At 39.9% G+C, this 21,235-nt stretch overlaps 1 protein-coding gene across 1 annotated transcript in view; it reads left to right on the forward strand.

Annotated features, from left to right (window-relative positions):
• LOC136675705 (phosphatidylinositol 4-phosphate 5-kinase type-1 gamma-like) overlaps positions 1–21,235 on the forward strand; it is a 47,371-nt gene that overhangs the window by 20,061 nt on the left and 6,075 nt on the right. The window contains exons 2-16 of the mRNA XM_066652414.1: positions 4,608–4,639; positions 5,313–5,405; positions 6,064–6,194; positions 6,384–6,501; positions 10,007–10,159; positions 11,328–11,627; positions 11,727–11,929; positions 12,121–12,204; positions 12,755–12,803; positions 14,501–14,585; positions 14,960–15,121; positions 15,350–15,482; positions 15,596–15,631; positions 15,756–15,908; positions 16,644–16,959. Of these exons, the coding sequence (XP_066508511.1) occupies positions 4,608–4,639; positions 5,313–5,405; positions 6,064–6,194; positions 6,384–6,501; positions 10,007–10,159; positions 11,328–11,627; positions 11,727–11,929; positions 12,121–12,204; positions 12,755–12,803; positions 14,501–14,585; positions 14,960–15,121; positions 15,350–15,482; positions 15,596–15,631; positions 15,756–15,908; positions 16,644–16,959 (2,048 nt within the window). The remainder of the gene's footprint in view (positions 1–4,607; positions 4,640–5,312; positions 5,406–6,063; positions 6,195–6,383; positions 6,502–10,006; positions 10,160–11,327; positions 11,628–11,726; positions 11,930–12,120; positions 12,205–12,754; positions 12,804–14,500; positions 14,586–14,959; positions 15,122–15,349; positions 15,483–15,595; positions 15,632–15,755; positions 15,909–16,643; positions 16,960–21,235) is intronic.

The following is a 21,235-nucleotide window of genomic DNA, read 5'->3' on the forward strand; positions in this document are numbered from 1 at the left end:
CCCAGCACTGCAGAAATTGCACCATGTAAAACCTCCCTGCCTCATTGATTTCAGTACAGTGCTGTAAATATGAATTACACTGTAGAGGTAAAAAAAACAAAACACAAATCTAACTGGGCATGAGTTGTTTAGCCTGTATGTGGGCAGCTGATTTTATTAGAGAGAGGGAGAGAGAGGTGCAAAAATGGAGTACATGAATTATTTTCCACAAAAGGGCAGAATTTCAATGCTTGACAGCTGTGTTGTTATAGGATAACTCATTATTGCTTGACAGGGACACACTCCTTTGTCTCGCCTTTGAAAAAAAGCTTCACCTGTCAAAGCCAGCATTGACTGAAAAGCAAAGCTTTGTTCAGTCATCGCAGCCATTGTTTTCAACACAGTCACCAACATTACTGCCAGTGAAAGTTCTGAAATATTTTTTAATTCTTTCTCTAATGCCTCGAGCAGTCATAAATGTTAATGCTAACACTAATAAAATGCCTACATTTGGACTCACTTAGCCTAGATTTCGATTTTTGCCATTTGCTTTTTGAAAGTGAGTCATGCCTCAAATCTAGAGCAGCAGAAGTCTCTGAAGAATATTCCCAAAATAACCACAAATGTCCTGCAATAGACTTCGCAGTGGACCGTAAACCCGTTTTTAAAAGAAGTAGGCTAGCCACAGCATGCAGGCATCCACGGCACGTGTGTCTGTGTCCATAGTTGTGTGTGTGCCTGTGTAAGTGGGGTCATTTTTAAATCTCTACACAGGGGGCTTTTGCTGACTGTGATGCTGAGGGTTGACCTAATAGCAGCCATCACCAATTTAGGCCTTTCTCTCTTTCAAATTTTTACAACTGATACCAGTTAATTTTAAGAAGCTAAAAACCCTTATAACCCGTTATTTAGTCCACTATATATTTATAAAGCAAAAACAGCCAAACACCATTTTAGTTTAACTGTGCTAAAAATGTTTACTTTCTGTTTATTTCATCAGTTCTCTTTATATAAGTGTTTTTGCGTTACTGCACCTTAGCGTACATTAGCGTACAAGCTAATGTTTCTTGGCCGTTTTCTTCTTTAACAGTAACAGTAAACTGGGGGTTGAGTTTAATGACAAACGATTTCTCAGTTGTGCCTTACTAACTAGCCCTGAGGTCACTGAGTTGTTGGTTTCTTTATACAGTCTGTGATATCATAAAAAGTATGTTCCTCTGGGAAGGAGCCCTGGTGTGGTGGGATATTCATATATTTTATTTATGCCAAGAAGTATTTTGCTCTGTCTGTAGACTTTGACCCTTAATAACACTTCACTGTAGCACACTCTGAGTCATAAACTAGACTCATAAGTCCCTGTGGGATTTCTCTGAGTAGACTCTTAACTAGAACGTCTCAGAGCTCTGAGTGGTGTGTATTCCCTGGACACATTTCACACACAAAAAAAGAACAAAAGAGGACAATGGGCTTTTACACGTGGCACATTTAGTTTATCGATGCTACAGTAAACCAAAGAAGATTCAAGAGCCATGGATGAGGCTGATGATTTAGATAAGGATGCACTACTATAGAAACTATAGATGATTAAGATAAATTATATCTGAAATCTTGATATGGTGAGTATTAATTAAAATGACCAATAATGTAATATTTTTTGCAATGATCTGTTATAAGCTGTATGTTAAATTATATATTTTAAGTAGATCGGACATGAATAAATAAAGTAAGGCTACTACAGGGAGTGCCATTTATATGGATACACCTTAATAAAACTGGAATGGTTGGTGATATTAACTTCCTGTTTGTGGCACATTAGTATATGGAAGGGAGGGGGGGAGCTTTTCAAGATGGTGGTGACCATGGCGGCCATTTTGGATTCAACTTTTGATTTTTCAATGGGAAGAGGGTCATGTGACACATCAGGCTTATTGGGAATTTCACGAGAAAAACAATGGTTTTAAAGTAACTTTATTCTTTCATGAGTTATTTACAAGCTTCTGACCACTTATAAAATGTGTTCAAACTGCTGCCCATTGTGTTGGATTGTCAATGCAACCCTCTTCTCCCACTTCACACACTGAGAGCTACACCGCAGGAGAAATGCTAGCACTGGCTTCCAGTATCCGTAGTTTCAGATATACACCTATTTAGCCGATACATTATTCCTGAGAGAATAGAGCAGTGCTAGGTGAATAAAATAAAAGTGTAGTCTAAGAACGTAAGCATATTTATTAGCATTGCTTCCATGTGCATAGCTGTCTCCCTTTATGCTGTCCTTTTCAGTGACTTTGGAAAATAATTGTGCATTAACTTCTCTGATGATTGTATTCTTTCATTCATTGTAAGCGGTTATACAGTTCAGGGTCATGGTTATTGTTCAAAATGGCCAGGCTTGAGTTAGACTAATAATAATAATTAAGTTTTCTTTGTTTTATTGATATTTAAATTTTGGACGGTGTAACACAGCCAGTCTTTCCACTGGGTTTTCTGCAGTAAGTCTGTAAAGGATCCAGATAAAAAAGAACGATGTAGACTAGGCCTTTAGCAGTGTGCCCGCAGCTTATCATCTTGGCAGGGTTGATAACACGAGCTCTAGGCTTAATAACAAACCCTCCCTTCCAGTCGATTATTCTTTGGATATGTGTAGTTTAAAGAGAACGTGTTAGCCTCGCGCTACGTGCCCAGGCCTTTGGACTGCTCTCACTAAACTGAGCTGCTTTTTTATTGTAGTATCAAATGCTTTTCATGTTCTCCACGTTTTCCCTCGCCTCCATCTGTTCTTCCTGACAGAGTCTGATCTCCCGCTACTCATTAGTCATGGTTTTTAACTGTATGTGAGGAGAATTAATGTATCTGACACACACTGGTTGAATCAAAGATTCTGAGGATGCCACTCAGAGCCTTGCATAATATTGTACTCAATTAAAACCAGATCATAAATCCATAGATGTGGAGTGAAGGTTGACCAATTTTGATTTTGATGCCTTTAAATCTTTAGAAGAATAGTTAGGCCTGGACAATAAATCAATATCAATATATATCGCAATATAAAATGTTTCAATATCGGCGATATGATTTTTAAACACATTTTCAATATTTCTGACACATTATTTACATCATCTTACATTTCATTACAGGGCACTGTTGTGAGTTGAATATTTTTTAAAATGATATTAAAATTAATATTAACAAAGCCAAGAGGTTTATGTTTGATGGTGATGTCATGTTTCTTGTTTTTCCTTGGCAGTTTTTCTGTGGCTTTTATATTTTTCACATCGATATCGGAATTATATTTTATTGACCGAAATTAAGAAACATATCGTGATATAAATATTAACCATATCGTCTAACCTTAAGAATAGTGTAACCTGTGTTTGACCTTGCATTATTTTGAGGAGAATAATTTCGATTTGGTTGATAATATGCGTATTTTAGCTGGTATTAATCAAGACACCCATAGAATTGAATCTGGAACTTTCAAGATACTGTAAAAACAGATAGGATCTTAGAGGCCTCTCTAAATGCACACTGCATTTTAAAATCTGAATTTTAGGGGCCATTGTCACAGTATTGATTTACTAATGATGTATTTTGCAGCTCGATTTGATGTGATAATGTAGACAGTTTGTAGCCATCTAGATTTTTTCGAGAAGTTATATTTGGTTTGGAGGACTATTTCTGTGTCTCTGGGCAGGTTTAAGTGTGTGTGTGTGTGTGTGTGTATGTGTGGGGTTTATGGTTTGCTCAGCATATTCCAAATCTCTCTTTCTCAGGCAGGCAGCTGAAGCAGATGTGATTTAGCTTCTCTTTTTGTCTGTCAGCCTCTTTTTTCAAGCACATGTTCATCCATGAGAGGACTGAGGCTGAAAATACACTCTCTCTCTCTCTCTCACACACACACACACACACACACACACACACACACACACACACACACACAAACGTTTTTACAGAATAAGCATTTCTTCAATCCAAGAAGATATGTTTTCTTGTGCATTAAAATGTTGAACATGTCACAGTTAAATATTGCATTCCAGTGAATATGAAAATTAATCTTTGTATCTCCATTTAAAAAATATTTTTCTTAATTGACTGCAGTTTGTGTTTCTGTTTGTGTTTAAAATATTAGGAGGACATGTCGTAATAAAAGTGTCAGTGTCCTTGATGTGTCTTTCAGTCACACACACTAGGGGTGTGCCATATCATATCGTTCGCGATAATATCGTCATTATTTTTTTAAATGATAAAAAAATCAATACCGTGATAATGGTGATGTTCTGACTTGTTTACGTAATGACTTCATGCAGCTGCCCATAATACAGCACAGTGAAGTACAGTGGCTCTGAGGTAGAGGAATTTGCTCAAAAATATAGGGGAGTGACTTCAGTTGTGTGGAGGTGGTGTGGTTACAAAATACCAGACGTACAATAAACCATGGGATTATTTAAGAATGTTTTTAATTTTGATCATTTAGGTCTATTGTGTTCTCCTGATGCAGAATTACAGTCATCGTTTCAGAGGAAAACTGTAATTGTGTAAGAGTTAAACGGTATACATTAAGCGTAAAAATGAGTTTTATAACATGTGGCCTCAGAATTAATGGTTTGTTTTTTCTTTGTTTTGTTCAGACACTGCAGCTAAGAAGGCTTACATAACCGAGGTGAGTTAATGAGAATATATCTTTATTGGTTTTACCTATAGTACAGAGTTTTTCACTCTAAGCTCAATGACCTGTCAGTGACAGTGTAAATATTCCTATAAAAAACTTCCTATATGCATGACACACACACACACACACACACACACATACATATATATATATATATATATATATATATATATATATATACAGGGGGTCCTCGACTTACGACCTTGATCCGTTTCTATGTTGCATCGTAAACTGATTTTCGGTGTAAGTCGGAACATACGTACATACTGTACGTAAATAACATACTGTAAGGACTTAGGATCCTATCCTGACACCTATCCTCCTCGGTCCCGAGCCGCGTAACCGTGTATTCTTCCGCCGCGCACACCAAACACAAAATTCACGTTACGACGTTTACGACGCAAAACCACTTAAGTCGAAACAAGGCTTTATACAGTAAATGGGAGATGTGTCGTAACCACAAAACATCGTAACTCGGGACTGACGTAACCCGAGGACCTCCTGTGTGTGTGTGTATATATATATGCACAATAACCTCATTAATATTTACATATACATAATTGTCTCCCGTTTACATATTTCTACATTTTTTTTTTACTTTTTGCAAAATGGAATCTGAAAAATGTCTCTTTCATTCGCTCTTTCCCTCTTTCTGTTTCTCTAGATGCCATCCTCATCCTGTCACCTAGGTTTTGGGCCTGAGAAGAAAATCGGCCACCGGAGAGTGGATGCATCAGGGGAGACCACCTACAAAAAGGTACAGCCTCCCACACATGCACAAAGAATGGTACCCATAAGGCCTAATGTCTCTATATTTAGCCCTCTTTTCCCTTCCCGTCCCGTCCCCCCCTCTCTTTTTTAACCACTTCCAGAAAAGCATGCTTTCATGTGTCTTTATCATTAATGTGGCAGACAGTGGAAGCACTGATGTTGTGCTGTGCCTCAGTACTGTGGCTCTATCTTCTGATACTGTGCATTATGTACTTCACCATCTAGTGTCTGGAGGTTTATAGAGTAGCAGCATCTCAAACTGAACATTGTATTTTTGCCCAGAAATAAAAATGATGGAAGTATCAGTACAACTTAGAGTAGTGTGATTAACATTTGTGGTTGGGGTTAACATATTACCTTGTGGCTAGAATCATTCATGAGAAAAATGAGCTTTGGAAAAACGTTATTGGTTTTGGAAGCATTTATTCACCACAGGGCAAACAGTCCCACAATTAGGTTTTCATTGGTTGTAACTTGTATCCATTTATTAACAATAAACTAATGGTGCATGTTTTTTAGACGTTCCATTACAAACAGAGTCCAGTGCACAATGCAAGTATTTGATGTGAAACACAGTCGCTGAATTTGTTGCCGTGTTTAAAGACAACACACGTTTGACTCATCTGTTTGTGTTTGACCCCTAGACAACCTCCTCTGCACTGAAAGGTGCCATCCAGCTGGGCATCGGCTACACAGTGGGCAACCTGAGCTCCAAGCCTGAGAGAGATGTACTCATGCAGGACTTCTATGTGGTGGAGAGCATTTTCTTTCCGAGGTGTGTGCTCTTGGGCGAGTGTGGGTGTGTGTTAGTTAGGCACTTAGGAGCAGGAGTGCTGTTGTTTCAAATGTAACCAGTGAAATGTTACCTATGTTTTTATGTGATCCCCTGGAACAGCCAATTTTAAATTGCTAATACACTCATTCTCTCTCTCTCTCTCGCTCTCTCTCTCTTTCACTCTCTCAGCGAGGGCAGTAATCTGACTCCAGCGCACCACTACCCAGACTTCAGATTTAAGACCTATGCCCCTGTGGCTTTCCGCTACTTCAGAGAACTCTTTGGAATCAGACCTGATGACTATCTGGTGAGATATAAATATATCATCACAGTGGTTTGATAAAGTTTATGAAATTTAAGACATTATGGAATCGCACAGGGCGGCAAGGTGGCGCAGCAGGTAGTGTCGCAGTTACACAGCTCCAGGGACCTAAAGGTTGTGGGTTCAAGTCCCGCTCCAGGTGACTGTCCATGAGGAGTTTGGTGTGTTCTCCCCATGTCTGCATGGGTTTTCTCCCACAGTCCAAAACACACGTTGGTAGGTGGATTGGCAAATCAAAAGTGTCCCTAGATGTGAATGTGTGAGTGTGTGTCACCCGTTGAAGCACTGGCGCCCCCTCCAGTGTGTGTTCCCGCCTTGCACCCAGTGATTCCAGGTAGGCTCCGGACCCATAAGGATAAGCGGTTCCAGACATTGAATGAATAAATGAAATCACACAGTAGCTAATTCACATTTAGCAAGATTATCCACAGGGGGCATTGTTCATTGTTCAGCAGGGTGACACCAACTCACACATTCACTCACACTATGGACACTTCTGAGTCGCCTATCCTCCTACCAACATGTGTTTTTGCACCGTGGGAGGAAACCGGAGCACCGGAGGAAACCCACGCAGACACGGGGAGAACACACCAACTCCTCACAGACAGTCACCCGGAGGAAACCCACGCAGACACAGGGAGAACACAACCACACTCCTCATAGACAGTCACCCGGAGGAAACCCACGCAGACACAGAGAGAACACACCACACTCCTCACAGATAGTCACTCGGAGTGGGGCTCAAACCCACAATCCCAGGTTCCAGGAACTGTGTGACAGCGACACTACCTGTTGTGCCACTGTGCCACCCTAGGGGGCATTGTACTTCACATTGATAACACGGTGTGTCCAATGAATACCAAACTAGCACTCTGAAGGAATCTAATCTATTTGCTTTAGGCACAGCAGATTGGTGTGTGTGTGTAAGAAATGATGGAAGATGGCCACCCTCTCTATGCCCCACCATCTGGGCATAGAGAGGGTGCCTGAGTCGCTCATTTGGCAAAAGGTGTATCGTGTGTAGAGAAACTCAGAGAATGAGTCAGCCTCAGTATGTGTCTGTGTGTGTTAGGAATGCATCATTTAAAAATTCAAGACTAAGGCCAGATCTTTATTTGCATGTGTGTATGTGCATTATTTTAATGTTTATTAACTTTTGAGAGTAAGTACAGATGACAGTGGCTCAGAGACAGAACTGGCAGCTCTGCTGTGGGGAGAAAAATATAACTGGTTGAAAACATTCTGTCACAGCCACAAGCTCCTGTCTGCTTTCATGGGATATTATCTTTTAACTTTTTTAGTTAATGTAGGCTGATGAAATTCAGTTAAGTCCTGATATAAAACTCATTCTCAGTACATTCTCATTCTGTTTTGCTGTAGTACGGGTATTGCTCTACAGCCCTAGTGAGGGAGTAAGACTTTGTATATTTCCTCCTCATATTATTATCTTTTTTGCTAGCAGAAAAAATAGAACTCAATACATTTAAGAAACATTATGAAGTAAAAACATTTTCTCTTATAAATCATATCAGCTTAACTCTCTTTGTTGAGCTGCTAGCGAGCAATGACTAGTGAAAGCACAAAGTGAGAACTTAAAACCTCTTTACTTAAACATCTGTGCCAACATTTAACAGACTTGCAGCTTCTTTAAAATTAAAAAATAAAATACACTGACCACAATACAAAGACTTTAGTCTCATTATCTAGATTTTCTAGGCTAAAGTTCATCTTGGCCAGAGATTTAAAATCCCAGATCAATTTAACTGAAATCCCCACTGCCAGAACAGCAGCACCAGAGGTATATAATCTGATAAAAATAGCTTATTAAAAACGAGCATTAATGTAAGCTAATAATTATTACAGTCCATCTTTACAGTGGAGTGTGTGTGTGGTTTAAGAGTATATATATATTCTTAAAAGTTACTCTTAATTCTTAAATATACTCTTAAAAGCAATGCTTCTTTAAGGGTTCTTTAGTAAAGAAAATGGTTCTATATGGAACCATGAACACTTAAAGAGCTCTTTGCAACTTTGCATGATTAAAAGGTCCCTTGCACTGTGACAGACTTCATGGAAATGTTCTAAAGGGTTCTATTTTGCACCAACAAAGGTTCTTCTATTGTTACAATGTCAAGCAGCAGAAGAACCATTTTTGGTGCCATACAGAACCCTTTTTAAAACGTGCTAAATAGAACAATCTAGCACATTCTTCATCAATCTAAAGAACACTTTCACTGTGCAGAGGACCATTTCAGAACCAAGCAAAGGGTTCAGGGTTTAATAATTAACAAGCATTATATATATATATATATATATTCATAATTCATCTATATATATATATATATATATATATATATATATATATATATATATATATATATATATATATATATATATATATATATATAGATGAATTACAGCACTGACAGAGGTAAATTGAGGTTAACTGAAGATGAAATATGGAGGGATGTCTTGAGTAATTAGTCGCAAGGTCAAATCAAGTGTACAAAAGCATAATGTAATACTGTGCAGCGATGCATATGGTGGTACACTAGTGAAACACTTTTCCCCCTGTGCCACTGGCTTATTATTTAGTAAACCACTATGAAGTCAGCTAATGGTTTTTCTAAAACTGCACTAGACAGTTCAACACACTTGCAGGTGATGCCTGGTTCTGTTATATTATTAACAAAGCCCAATTTGGCTTGCAGTACGAGTGTTTGGGAGAAAGGGAGGGCCAAAGAAGGGCAATTATGCAACAATAGGGATCGAATTCAAACACTCAGGGATATTGTTTTATAAATACTGCTTCAGAATCAATTCTGTTCTCCATAAATAGTGATCAAGGCCTTTATAGCCAGATTTTTCCATTGCTTTTACAGCGCAGAGCCATGCTGATGGAAGTGAAAGTGTTCTTAATGGATGGATCTATAGTAATGACTTTAGAAGCTGTAAGATATAAATAGGGATAAAGCACTGTAAGGGGGGGATGGAACTGTTCTAGAAATGTTTTGATTAACTTAAGGGTTTGTTATGATAGGGGACTGTGTGGTCTGTGCTTAGGCTGTAAGCACACGCCTGTGCTATAATCCTACACACACTGCACCTGGGCCAGATGGGGATTTACCACACAAATACTTTCAGTGTTAAACTCTGAAACCATCAGGAACCCTGTTCCTCATTTTATTCCACTGGACAGATTTATAGCTGTAATGTTCAGAGCTGTATATAATTGTTATCAATCTGTTGGTGGAGCCTTGGTGCAGTTAACTGGGAAAGTTAGCTGCAGGAGGAGGAGCAAACCCCAAAGGGACTCAAGGGGCCTTAGCCTCTCAAACTGTAGCCAATAGAAGCCTTATGTCTGTATTTTAACCTGTTGTAAGGTTGAGCACAAGGTTGAGTTTAATTTGGGAGAATGAAGGATATAATGATGAGCAAAGCCATGAAGGGAAAATAATTAGACATAATCTGTGTGTATTCCTCTCTGCAGTACTCTTTGTGTAATGAGCCCCTGATAGAGCTTTCAAACCCTGGGGCGAGTGGTTCCATCTTCTATGTCACGAGAGATGACGAGTTCATCATCAAAACCGTCCAGCACAAAGAAGCGGAGTTTCTGCAGAAACTGCTCCCTGGATACTACATGGTAAATGCAGTGTTATTGAACGTCATGTTACATAGTGAAATTAAGGTGGCTATATAATATCATAACACTTCGCTTACAACCAGTCTTTTCAAACTGTAATAGTGGGTATATCAAATGGGATTATCATGATTTTAGTTAGGACATATTGTTATGTAATATAGCATGTTGTCTTTAATATTTTTGGCTTATTAAAAATGTACCTTTGTGTTCCCATTGTTTACATCCATGCAGCCATTGTAAAACGTACATCAACAGTAGTCAGTAATATACTTTATATAATCAGAGTATTAGTGGCATCAAACTCACATGACCAGACTGAAAATACACTTTCCGACTGTTAAAGAGTGTTCATCTTGAGTGTTTCTTATGCGAGGAATTTACTTTCCATATTTCACATACATTAAAATGGTGCAGCATGAACAATCCATCATTTAATGTGTGTGAGCCGCAGGGCATTAGAACATGCTGTACAGTAATGCCAGTGTTATAAGCCCTTTAACTGGGCCACAGTCAGCTGTTTGTCTTCTGGTCAGGGCTCATCAGACAGTGGCCAGACAGGGTCTAATTAAGTGGGTGTAGAGTGTTGTGAAGTGAACACCGTGGAGTGGGTGGTGGTGTAAATGAATCAGAGTTAAGAGTCTACTTTAGCATTCACCAGACACTTCCATTCTGGAAGTTTTCCAGCATTTCATTATGATAAATGTCAATGTGGCCATGATTACACGGTGCCTCCTAAACCAGAAATGTTAACAAGGCCACAGAGTGTGTGATGTGTGTATCAACACAGGAGAGAGAGAGAGAGAGAGGGAGAAGAAAAAGACAAATGCTAAATAGGGACGTGATACATTTTTGCCAAGTAGCAGTTCCCTTCGAGAGTCTAAGTACCTAGGCCTGAATGTAGCTGCTGCACTATTTAATGTGGCATAGAATATTCAAAGAAGCTCACCTCAGCTTTATTTCCAAGTGGAATGATGACTGTCTCTTGTTGAGGATTGTGAATATTTAAAGCAGAATTTATAATGCATTCCATGTATTTTATGTTATTTATATTTCTTTTTTTTCATTATTGTTTTTTATCTAAATGTGTCCTCAAATTTGTTTATTGTTAAGAGGTTCTGCATTCTACATTAATTGTCTAAGTAATATGTCTTCTGTTCTTTTCTCTCAGAACCTGAATCAGAATCCTCGGACATTGCTGCCCAAGTTCTTCGGTCTGTACTGTATCCAGTCGGGAGGGAAGAATATTCGGATTCTGGTAATGAATAATATTCTGCCTCGTGTTGTCCGCATGCACCTGAAATTTGACCTGAAGGGCTCCACCTACAAGCGCCGGGCATCTAAGAAAGAGCGTGAGAAGACCAAGCCCACCTTTAAAGACCTGGACTTCCTGCAGGACGTGCCTGACGGACTGCTGCTCGACACGGACACTTACAACGCCCTGGTCAAGACGCTGCAGAGAGATTGCCTGGTTAGTGTGCTCGTGTGTTACTGTCCGATACCCAAAGTATATAGCATGTTGTCAGGGGCCTTTAAATGACTTTTTTGTGTGTGTCTTGTGTCTAAATAGGTATTGGAAAGCTTTAAGATCATGGACTACAGCTTGTTGCTGGGGGTCCATAACCTGGATCAGGCAGAGCGAGAACAGCACACGGAGGGCTGTCAGAGTAGTGATGAGAAGAAGCCCCCCGCTCAGAGAGCACTTTACTCTACAGCCATGGAGTCCATCCAGGGAGGAGCGGCTTGTGGAGACTCCATTGACACTGAGGACACGTGAGTGCGCTCCTACACAGACACACACTCTCATGTGTAAGTGTATTTGAAAAGGGAGAAGAATAAAGCATACACACCCATTAATATGTCCCATATTAATGCGTATTTAAGGGTGTATATCTAATCCTTTTGGGCCGGGGCTCACCCCTTCCTCTCTCTCTCTCTCTCTCTCTCCCTCTCTGTCTCGCTAGAATGGGGGGAATCCCAGCTGTCAGTGGGAAAGGAGAGAGACTTTTGCTCTTTATCGGTATCATAGACATCCTACAGTCCTACAGGTAGAGTACCCCTCATTTACTAATCTGTCAGAATATTCATGATAACAAAGGCGTGTTGACATTTTAGATTAATCCTATGAAAGTATGAATTATATACATTTGGAATTAATTGAACAAGTACATGGCATTTTTGTATGTAAATATAAAGCCTGTAAATATGTGGTTAAAATACAGTACAATCCCTAATTAATCTAGACCGCCAATGATACTAAATAAAACTGTATTTGATATTGTATAATAAAACATATCATAGCTCATAATTAGTCTCAGCTATCATCTAGATAGCCCTGAAATCCATGACACCAGTGTGTGTATATAATTCTATCCAGGCTGCAGGTTTTCCCTTGTGCGTATATGACCTAATCTAGCCTGAGTGGGTTTGGCGTTGGTAAGCTGCCCTGTGGTGTTTGGAGTTATGTCATGTGTAAGAGGCACTCTTACATAATCTGTGAAAGAAAGCTTCAAGTGAGAAATCACACCACCCCATCCTGACTCTGCATTTCTGTGTGGCTCAGTGAGCTCAGTGCACTTGTGTCTGTTTTTCTTTCAGACTCATTAAGAAGCTGGAGCACACATGGAAGGCACTGGTTCACGATGGCGTAAGTGTGAAAAGAAAAAGCCCATTTTGAGGCCAAAACATCCGCAATGCCACACACTGCTATACACTGTTAAATGCCCTGATGGCTCTAATTCCAGAACATTTTGAACAACCACATGCTTCGGTGAATTTTTATGTACTGTGTAGGAATCCAGCACTGTCCGAGGTATTGCACTTAAAGCAGTTTTAAGCTTTATAGTACTGTATCAGGCCTAGCATCAGGGGGTCACCATTTTGGGCACTGAACTGCTTGGCATTCGCCATGCACAACTAAATCTGCTACATTTGAATACATGGTTCTGTAGCGGTGTGGGGCCACAAACATGAGTTGATACGTATTTTATGTCTGTATTTAGACAGTGGACCAAAAACAGCATTTCTAACAGCAGGTTAGTGTAAAAAAAGCAGTTAGTGTTTTTCTGCTGCAGATTCATTTAAATTGAGCTCAAAATGAACTGGTACCCTTCGTTATGTATCCGTTAACCAGTCAGCAGATAGCAGATAAAAAATCCTGACCGGATGCTACATACATAAGAGGTACTCTTACATAATCTGTGAAAGTCCTGTCACGATAATCATTTTTGTGGTTGATATACTGTTCCAAAAATGATTGCAATTGCGATTGACATTTCATGCCACTGATATAATGATTATATAACGGTGTAAGTGTGCAATTTAAACTCTTTAAAGAGCAATGAACAATCAACAAAAAATGTGTTATTAAAATTATTCAGACTTTGTAACTTGAACATAACAATGTTTAAATATTCTAAAAAATTACGTAAAACCATTGTTCAAACAAAGCACCATAACGATCCCAGAATAGAGACACCAGAGCAAACCAGAGACCAGAACAAAGAAAGTGGATAAATCACAGGTGTATGTTTAAGTAAATAAACACGCACGTAAATGCAGTGGGTAATATTTAGGAAAATGTGGAAATGTCTATATATTATATGATAATCATTAATGTTACATAATGTAATTGTGCTCCAGTGTTCAGTTAAAGCTGACAAACATTGCTATCACTCAAGTTTAAAAAAAAAATTACAATAACGCAAAGATCAGGCACCAAACTGTGGCTACAAAACAGTATAACAGTTGTTATTCAGATTTGTAGCTGTAATCCTTTACAGTACAGTAGTTACTGTACACTAGATGTCACTGGGTTGGACTCATTGACCACTTCCTGTCAGTCTCCTGTCACAGGGTGAATTACTAAAAGCAGGGCACCATCTGTATGGCACTGTGCCCTGCAGAGTAATCCCACTCTGCTCTCATGTATGTATGAATGAGTTTAAGAAGAGGGATTGTGTGTGTAATGCCGCACTGCAGCAGATGATCAGGAGCATGAGTGGACTTCAGATACAGATCTACTGGCTCTGGTTTCCTTCGAAGCCTGAAGGCCTGGAGATTTAATCACTGTGAGGCCTTATTAGAGGCAGAGTGAGGCCTTCTTTCCATTGCACTGTAACTTCAGACTGATTATGATCAGTAAAATCTGAAATGTCATTTAAACAAATTGAACAGGATGAGACATGGTTACTAACACAGTTCCATAAACCAGAGAGAATATTTCTGAGAATAATGCCAGAATACTGAAAATATTATGAACATGACTCGAATCTGTGCCACTGAGACTCATCTTTTATCTCGTTCCTCTTTTCTTGTCCTCCTTTCTCATCTTCTCTTTTCTAGGACACAGTATCAGTGCACAGGCCAAACTTCTACGCCGACAGATTCTTCAAGTTCATGAGCGCCACAGTGTTCAAGAAAAGCTCCTGTAAGAACCAGAAAACACTGCAATCTCTTGATCTGACATCTCTAAGGACTTTGTGCAACCTAAAATTTCACATTTCTGCCAGGACTGCTTTTATTTGGACAAGAATTTATTGATATCCAAGGACACTCTACAATCAACACTGCTCAGAACACCATTCCATTCAACACTCAATCCACACACACACACACGTTATATGAACACGAGGCAACCAATCAGAACCAAGAACATTACTTACTAAAACTTATATTCATCTTAAAGGGACAGTAATCATAAACATATTCTGTAAATTCAAGACAAACTGGAAAATGGCTGGATATAATTTGTTACCAGTTTGGAGCTGTTGTTCCTCTGACCTTGATTCTTTCTCTTTTCAGCTCTGAAGTCCTCCCCCTCAAAGAAAGGTCGCGTAGCCCTGACTGTGGCTAAACACACCGGGCCTGGGGCAGCGTGGTCAGCAAGCCAGCTGCCCTCAGAGAGAGACCAGAACATCTATGACCTGAGAGGAGCTCGCAGCTTCCCTGTGCTGGAGAATGAGGGTCAGTGCGTTTTTCAGCCACACAAATGTATGTTAGAGACAGAATTATGAAAGCCACTATTACACTATGGTCAGTGTCTCAGCCTCAAGTAAAAACAAAAACAAATGTAGAGTTTGTAGAGTATAATAATTCATATCAATATTGTGACAGTGCTCATGTTATTTAACATAAATCATTGAGCCTTGATTAGACTGGTGTTTTACTCTCTCTCACTGTCCTCCATCTCAGGCCTTCAGCCCTGCACCCCTCCCTCATTCGAGGAGGCCACTACTGCCTCCATTGCCACCACACTTTCATCCAACACATCCATATCCATCCCCGAGAGATCTCCTTCTGACACCACAGAGCATCCCAGATACAGGTATTCACACACGCATGCATTTTCCTTCCAAAAGCTCTGCAGCTGATTTGTTAGCACTTGCAAGAAGAACACATTTCCCTCACTCTTGCATTGTGTTCTCTCTGACCTCTCAGGAGGCAAACCTCAAGTCTGAAAGACAGTGACGGGAGGTAAGTGGATTTCTGGAGTTTTACTGGAGTTCTGAACGCTGAGTTGCAATGAAATTGTCCATTTGTAGTTTCTAGGACTGGTCTAAAATATGTGTGTCTGTGTGTGTGTTTGATGGTCGTTCAGGGTTGTTGATATCCACGAAGAGGACCAGCAGACTATCACAGTCCAGGTGGAAGTGAAGAGAGGGAGAGAGGAAGAGGAGGTGGAGAGAGAAAGTGTGATAGATGGCAAGAAAGACCCTGCATTCTCCATTAGCCCACTTCTTACACAAAGCAGGTAAGTCTCCCATAATTCACTGCCCCTTCTCTCAGTTCCACTAGCCAAATATAACATATGTTCCATTGCATTTATTTTCAAATAACCCTTATACACTTACATAGCCAAAAGTGTCAGGACACATATAAAATGTCTCCTAAAATCAAGTCTTAATATTTGTCCCCAGTATTGTTGCTGCAGTAATACTACTCTTTAAATTAAGAAAGCTTTAAATGAAGTGTTTGAATATTGCTTTGAGGATTTATGGCCTCAAAATGGTTGTCCGTACTGGTCCTTTCTCCCTAGATATCAGTGTAACATTAAAAATAGGTGTTTCTTAAGCCATTGAAATTAAGCAATGTCTGCAGTGGGACATTAGGATCAGGCTTCAGTAGGTGGGATTGAGATGCAAACATATGGTCCTGAGGGCTTTGCTGCAGACTCCACTGCCCAAAGCTTGATCTGCCATCTGCCTGAATTATCTTGGTAAAATCATCTCACCTGCTTGTAACGCACTGGCCTGGGAGATATGTACCCTTTCATTTCCTTAATTTGCATACTAGATACCTCATGTTGCTGTAATTCAGTTCTGCAGAGGCTTTGGTGATGTTTTCTGAACATCTGTAAAAAATGAGACAAGGAGAACAAGCTAGAAGCGATCTTGATGCCTCCGTCGTATTCTTTGCCCTAGGTAAAAGAGTAGAAAACAATACATTTGTGCTACAATGGTGGTCTGTATCTGAATGTTTATTGCAGCGAGGCTGAAATCCGTGAGACCGAGATACTGGATGACATCGTACCAGAAACTCCACCCCCTACACACACAGCATCTGTCCAACAGTCTGCATCGCCACTGACAACCGTCCCACTGGAGGAGGTTTCTGTGGAAACAGAGGCCCAGGTGGCAGCAGTGGTCCCCAAACCAGAAGCTCCAGATGCTGAAGCCCCCGCCCCTGCACCCTCCAGTACCAGACCCAGTGGGGGCCATACAGAGCCAGGGAGACATCTCTCACAGTCCCACAGCCAGGGCTCTTTGGAGGAGGAGGTGGTGCCTATCAACGATATCTACTTTGTAAGTCGAGTTAAAATCTGAAAAAACATGACATGGTGGTGGTGTGTTAGTGTCTGTTGTGCAGGTATGAGTGGATCAGACACAGCAGTGCTACTAGAGTTTTGAAAGCCCTCCGTGTCACTGCTGGATGGAGAATAGTCCACAAACAATAAACATCCAGCCAACAGCCGAGAAACACATGGAATAGCCTGTAATTGCAAAACTACAAAGTGCTCCTGTTTGGTCAGTGGAGCTGAGAGAATACACAGTGAGCGTCAAAACATGGAGGTGGTCATAATCTTACACACACACAACACAACAGTTTAGCAGTGAGGCTTTGTGAAGATAGAGATTAATGCTGCGTTGCATGCTCCACAGAGAGGGAGTCTGGTGGATGACGTTGTGGAACTGTAAAGGTAAAGCTGTGTGTTCGCATGAATGCATGTATTTCCAATATAAACAAAAACCAAAAGAGAGTGTATGTGTGTGACTCTTTCCTGATTCACAACTTGAGCTGAGTGAATCAATGCCGAGCCTGTTCTAGTTCTCTCTTTCTGTCCATCTCCCCCTCTATAGGGCTGCCCTTCTGAGTAGGAGCAGCTTGTAGGGACTCAAATCACACAGAATGCAAGATTTTTATAATGAGAATCATATTTAGGAGTAAAAAACAAAACAAAACAGATGTATTACAGAATTAAACTTATTTGATTCCCATCCCATTCAAATGAGCATGTGCAGTTCTGATTTGCCTTCAGCAGAATACGAAATCAACAGTGTTCAGAATCAAAAGTATTGCAAGTATTTCTTTATCAGCATAATATTAAAAAACGTTTTTTCTGCCAATATTCGTGCAACACTATCAGAGATTATGAAATGGATTGTGTGATTTGACAGAGGAGTACAGAGCATGCTTCTTACACTCATTTCACACAGCACTGTGATGCTGCAGGGATTAGCTCTCCCTCTTTTCACTTATCTCTCTTCCTCTTTTCACTACCTCTCTCATTCTTTCTGTTTCTTTGTTATATTCATTGTTCTCTGCCTCTCCCTCCTCATGTCTCTCTCTCTCTCTCTCTCTCTCTCTCTGCCTTTCTGTCTGTGCCTTCTCCCTTACTTACAGTTGTTTTCATTTTTTCCTCTTAGTGTCTCATTTTTCTCATTCTTTTCTCTTTTGTCTCTTGCCTATTGCCTATTTTGTCTATTTCTTTTTCTTCTTCGTCTATCTCGGTTCCTCTCTCACTGTTTCTCGTTCCTTTGCCTTTCTTCTCTGTCCCTCTTTTCATCCCTCTGTTTCTCTTGCTCTCAATTTCCATTTCTATTCTACTACTCTACTTCTGTTGTGGTCTCTTTCCTCTCTTACTGTGCCTCTCTCTGTCTCTGTGTCTATAAGAAAAAGCAGGACATGTGTTGGGTGGTGATTTGCTGTGCTTTTGCTGTTTACAGTGTTTTGCTCCTGTAATTGTGTTGGCACACTCTTCCGATTTGTTTATCACACCTCGGTTCTGCAAAAGTATATGTGTAAATATCTTCAATCAAGGCAGTAAAGCTAAAGCTAGTCCTCCCTCAGGAGAGTAATTATCTCGGAGCCTGTAGCGCTTCCCTTAGAATATTACTCAGCCTATTCCTGAATATTTTTACTTATTTATAGATAATCTTTTTTGGCTTTTATCCTTTTAGCGTCAAGTATTTTTACTCTTTTTTAGTGCACACACTCATACAGCCAGTGGCAGACATCAGCAGATCTATTTACATACATTTTGTCGTATTTTTTTGTCTGATGCAGCCATGATGTTAGTGCTCTTTGAAGTGTCAGAAAAGAAATCATTTACAACTTCTGTCGTTTACAAATAAACAGGATTTTGCTGCTGTGTTGCCTTTAAAACTAACACAACTAAATGATCTCTGTTCTGATTTTGTTAATGACATGCACCTAATTTACAAAGTAGTCAGAGATAAAACATTAGGGCTATGGAATTGATTGCTTCAGCATCGCCATCGCAGTGAGCTTAGACTTGCAGTGTCACATGGAGCACGTGGAAAGTCTGAGCTTTGTACACCATGACGCTTTTGTTTAATGTCAGTAGACCATGTAGAAACAGAAATATCATCATTTAAATTTGACAGAGGCATGTATAAGATGACACAGCGTGGATGGGGCTGGTCTTGCCTTTATCTGCAAATCCCTGTCATTTTTTTGTGTTAATGACAAACCGAAAACAGAATGTGCAGACTCTCTTCTACAGCCTGGGATTGGGAGGGGGGAGTGGAATAAGCACCAAGAAAACAAACGAGAGAGAGAGAAAGAGAGAGAGAGAATACATAAATAAGCTAATGACTCCCTCTTTTGGGTCAGACATCTCTGAACACAATGGTCCACTCTGATTAGTTTTCACTTGTGCCTCAAGAAACTGTGGAGACTGCTGCTGTGGTAGTCAACGAAAGCCACAGTAAGTGTTCATAAAAGGTGCCACCTTCTCAACAAGCTGTACACCCCTTAAAGGAACGCTAGGTAGTATTTTTACTTTAAAATTACATCTTCAAAATCATTGTCATGCTTCACTGAGCTGTAATAAGCTCCAGGGGGCAGCACTGCAGACACTGCACTGTGTAACTTTTGGAGGAGGGTTGGAAATGGCAATTCAGAAATTTAGAATGTGAACAGGGAGCTTTTTTCTCTTTTGAAAATACTACTTAGTGTGGCTTTAATTTTTCATGCACTTTTCCTTAAAATGGCTCAGAACTTACATCGTTCCTGTATTTTGTCTTTGTCCTTGAGGTGCCCTTACGACTTAGAGAAGTTTATTTTAACTTTTTCTTTTTTATATTTTGATGTTTTATCTACACAGAGCTTGTTGCTAGTTTTTGTGAAAAAGAAAATAGACAAAAAGTACAAATATTTCCAAATCAAAACAAAAAAGAAACTGCTGGTGTTCTCATAATAATGGGCTGATCGCCCCAGGAGCCAGACCACAACATCACTAAAGCTTTCCAGGCTAACTTTGATTGTAAGAATGATAGAGCAAAAGATCTGTGTGTGTTTGTGTGTGTGTGTGTGTGTGTGTGCACACGCCCTGTTGTTCAGGCTCACAACTAACCCTTATTTAGCTCTCAGCAGGTTAATCTCCTCTTTTTATTGAGTTAATACATTATTTCAGCACTTCTCTCCTCTTGTTTTTCATCTTCTTGCGTTTGGGAAACATCTGGTTCTTTTATTTTTCATCGTCCCTTGGGAATCCATTTTGTCTTCCTGTCCTTTTATCAAAGTTTTAGTCTGTATCTTTCAACTTCACAATCTATTAATGTCTCTCTCCCGCTCTTCTTTCCTCTTTGTTCAGTCTTTTTTGTTGAAATAACCCACGCCTTTTCTTTTCCACTGACACTCCCTCTCTTCTTTTTCCCAACCACCTGCTGTGTCGATGTGTGTGTGCTGACAGTACGCTGAAGGGAGATACTGGGTGTACTCCCCTGTTTCTCATCGACGCAAACTCAGCTCAAACTATGACATCTCTGTAAGTGAACAGAACCTTGAAGCCCCGGGGAACATAGTGTAAAATGTTACAAGTGTTTCTGATACCACAGTACCGTTTTATACATCCAGCAGCGTTGATCACAGATAGAAATATGATAAAATACTCCTCAGAAACAGGATTGTGGCCTACCGTTTGGAAGGCGATTATTTGACACACAACCCCTTGTCCAATTTGCCTTGTTAGTCTCTGGTTATTTTGGCTGATAATAATTAAGATTATTCAAGTAAGAATCTGTAGTTTGAATCAAAGATCTCAGGGAGGAATAAGCAACATAAACCTTATGTTGGCATCATTCATTTTACATCGAAATAGAGAGAAAGTATGGAAGAGTACAAATGAATAAATAACAATAATAATAATAAATTTACATGTAATTATTTGATGAACTTCTGTTCATATTTTCAACCCAGAATCTATTTAATTAGCAATTAACTAGGAAAAAAAATACTGGATTTATGTTCCCTGGGGCTTTAACAAAAAAGGTGTTTGGTGTAGATGCAGCCACAGTAGATAGAGCTCAGTCCCCTTTGTGTAGTCATTGATGATAGAAGGTTAATGAGGATGAGCTAGCACCAGTTTGTGTACCATAGTTTAACCCCTTTTGTGCGTTAGAGTCTGCCATTTTGTTGTAGTGTCCAAAAAAATGGAGGCATGGTGGCGCTGTCACTCCAGGGTGCTGGGTTTGTGGGTTTAAGCCCTGCTCCAAGTGACCGTCTGAGACGAGTTTGGTGTGTTCTCCCTGTGTCTGCGTGGGTTTCCTCCGGGTG

This window comes from Hoplias malabaricus, chromosome X1, assembly GCF_029633855.1.
Source record: "Hoplias malabaricus isolate fHopMal1 chromosome X1, fHopMal1.hap1, whole genome shotgun sequence".
In the NCBI taxonomy this organism is placed as follows: domain Eukaryota; kingdom Metazoa; phylum Chordata; class Actinopteri; order Characiformes; family Erythrinidae; genus Hoplias; species Hoplias malabaricus.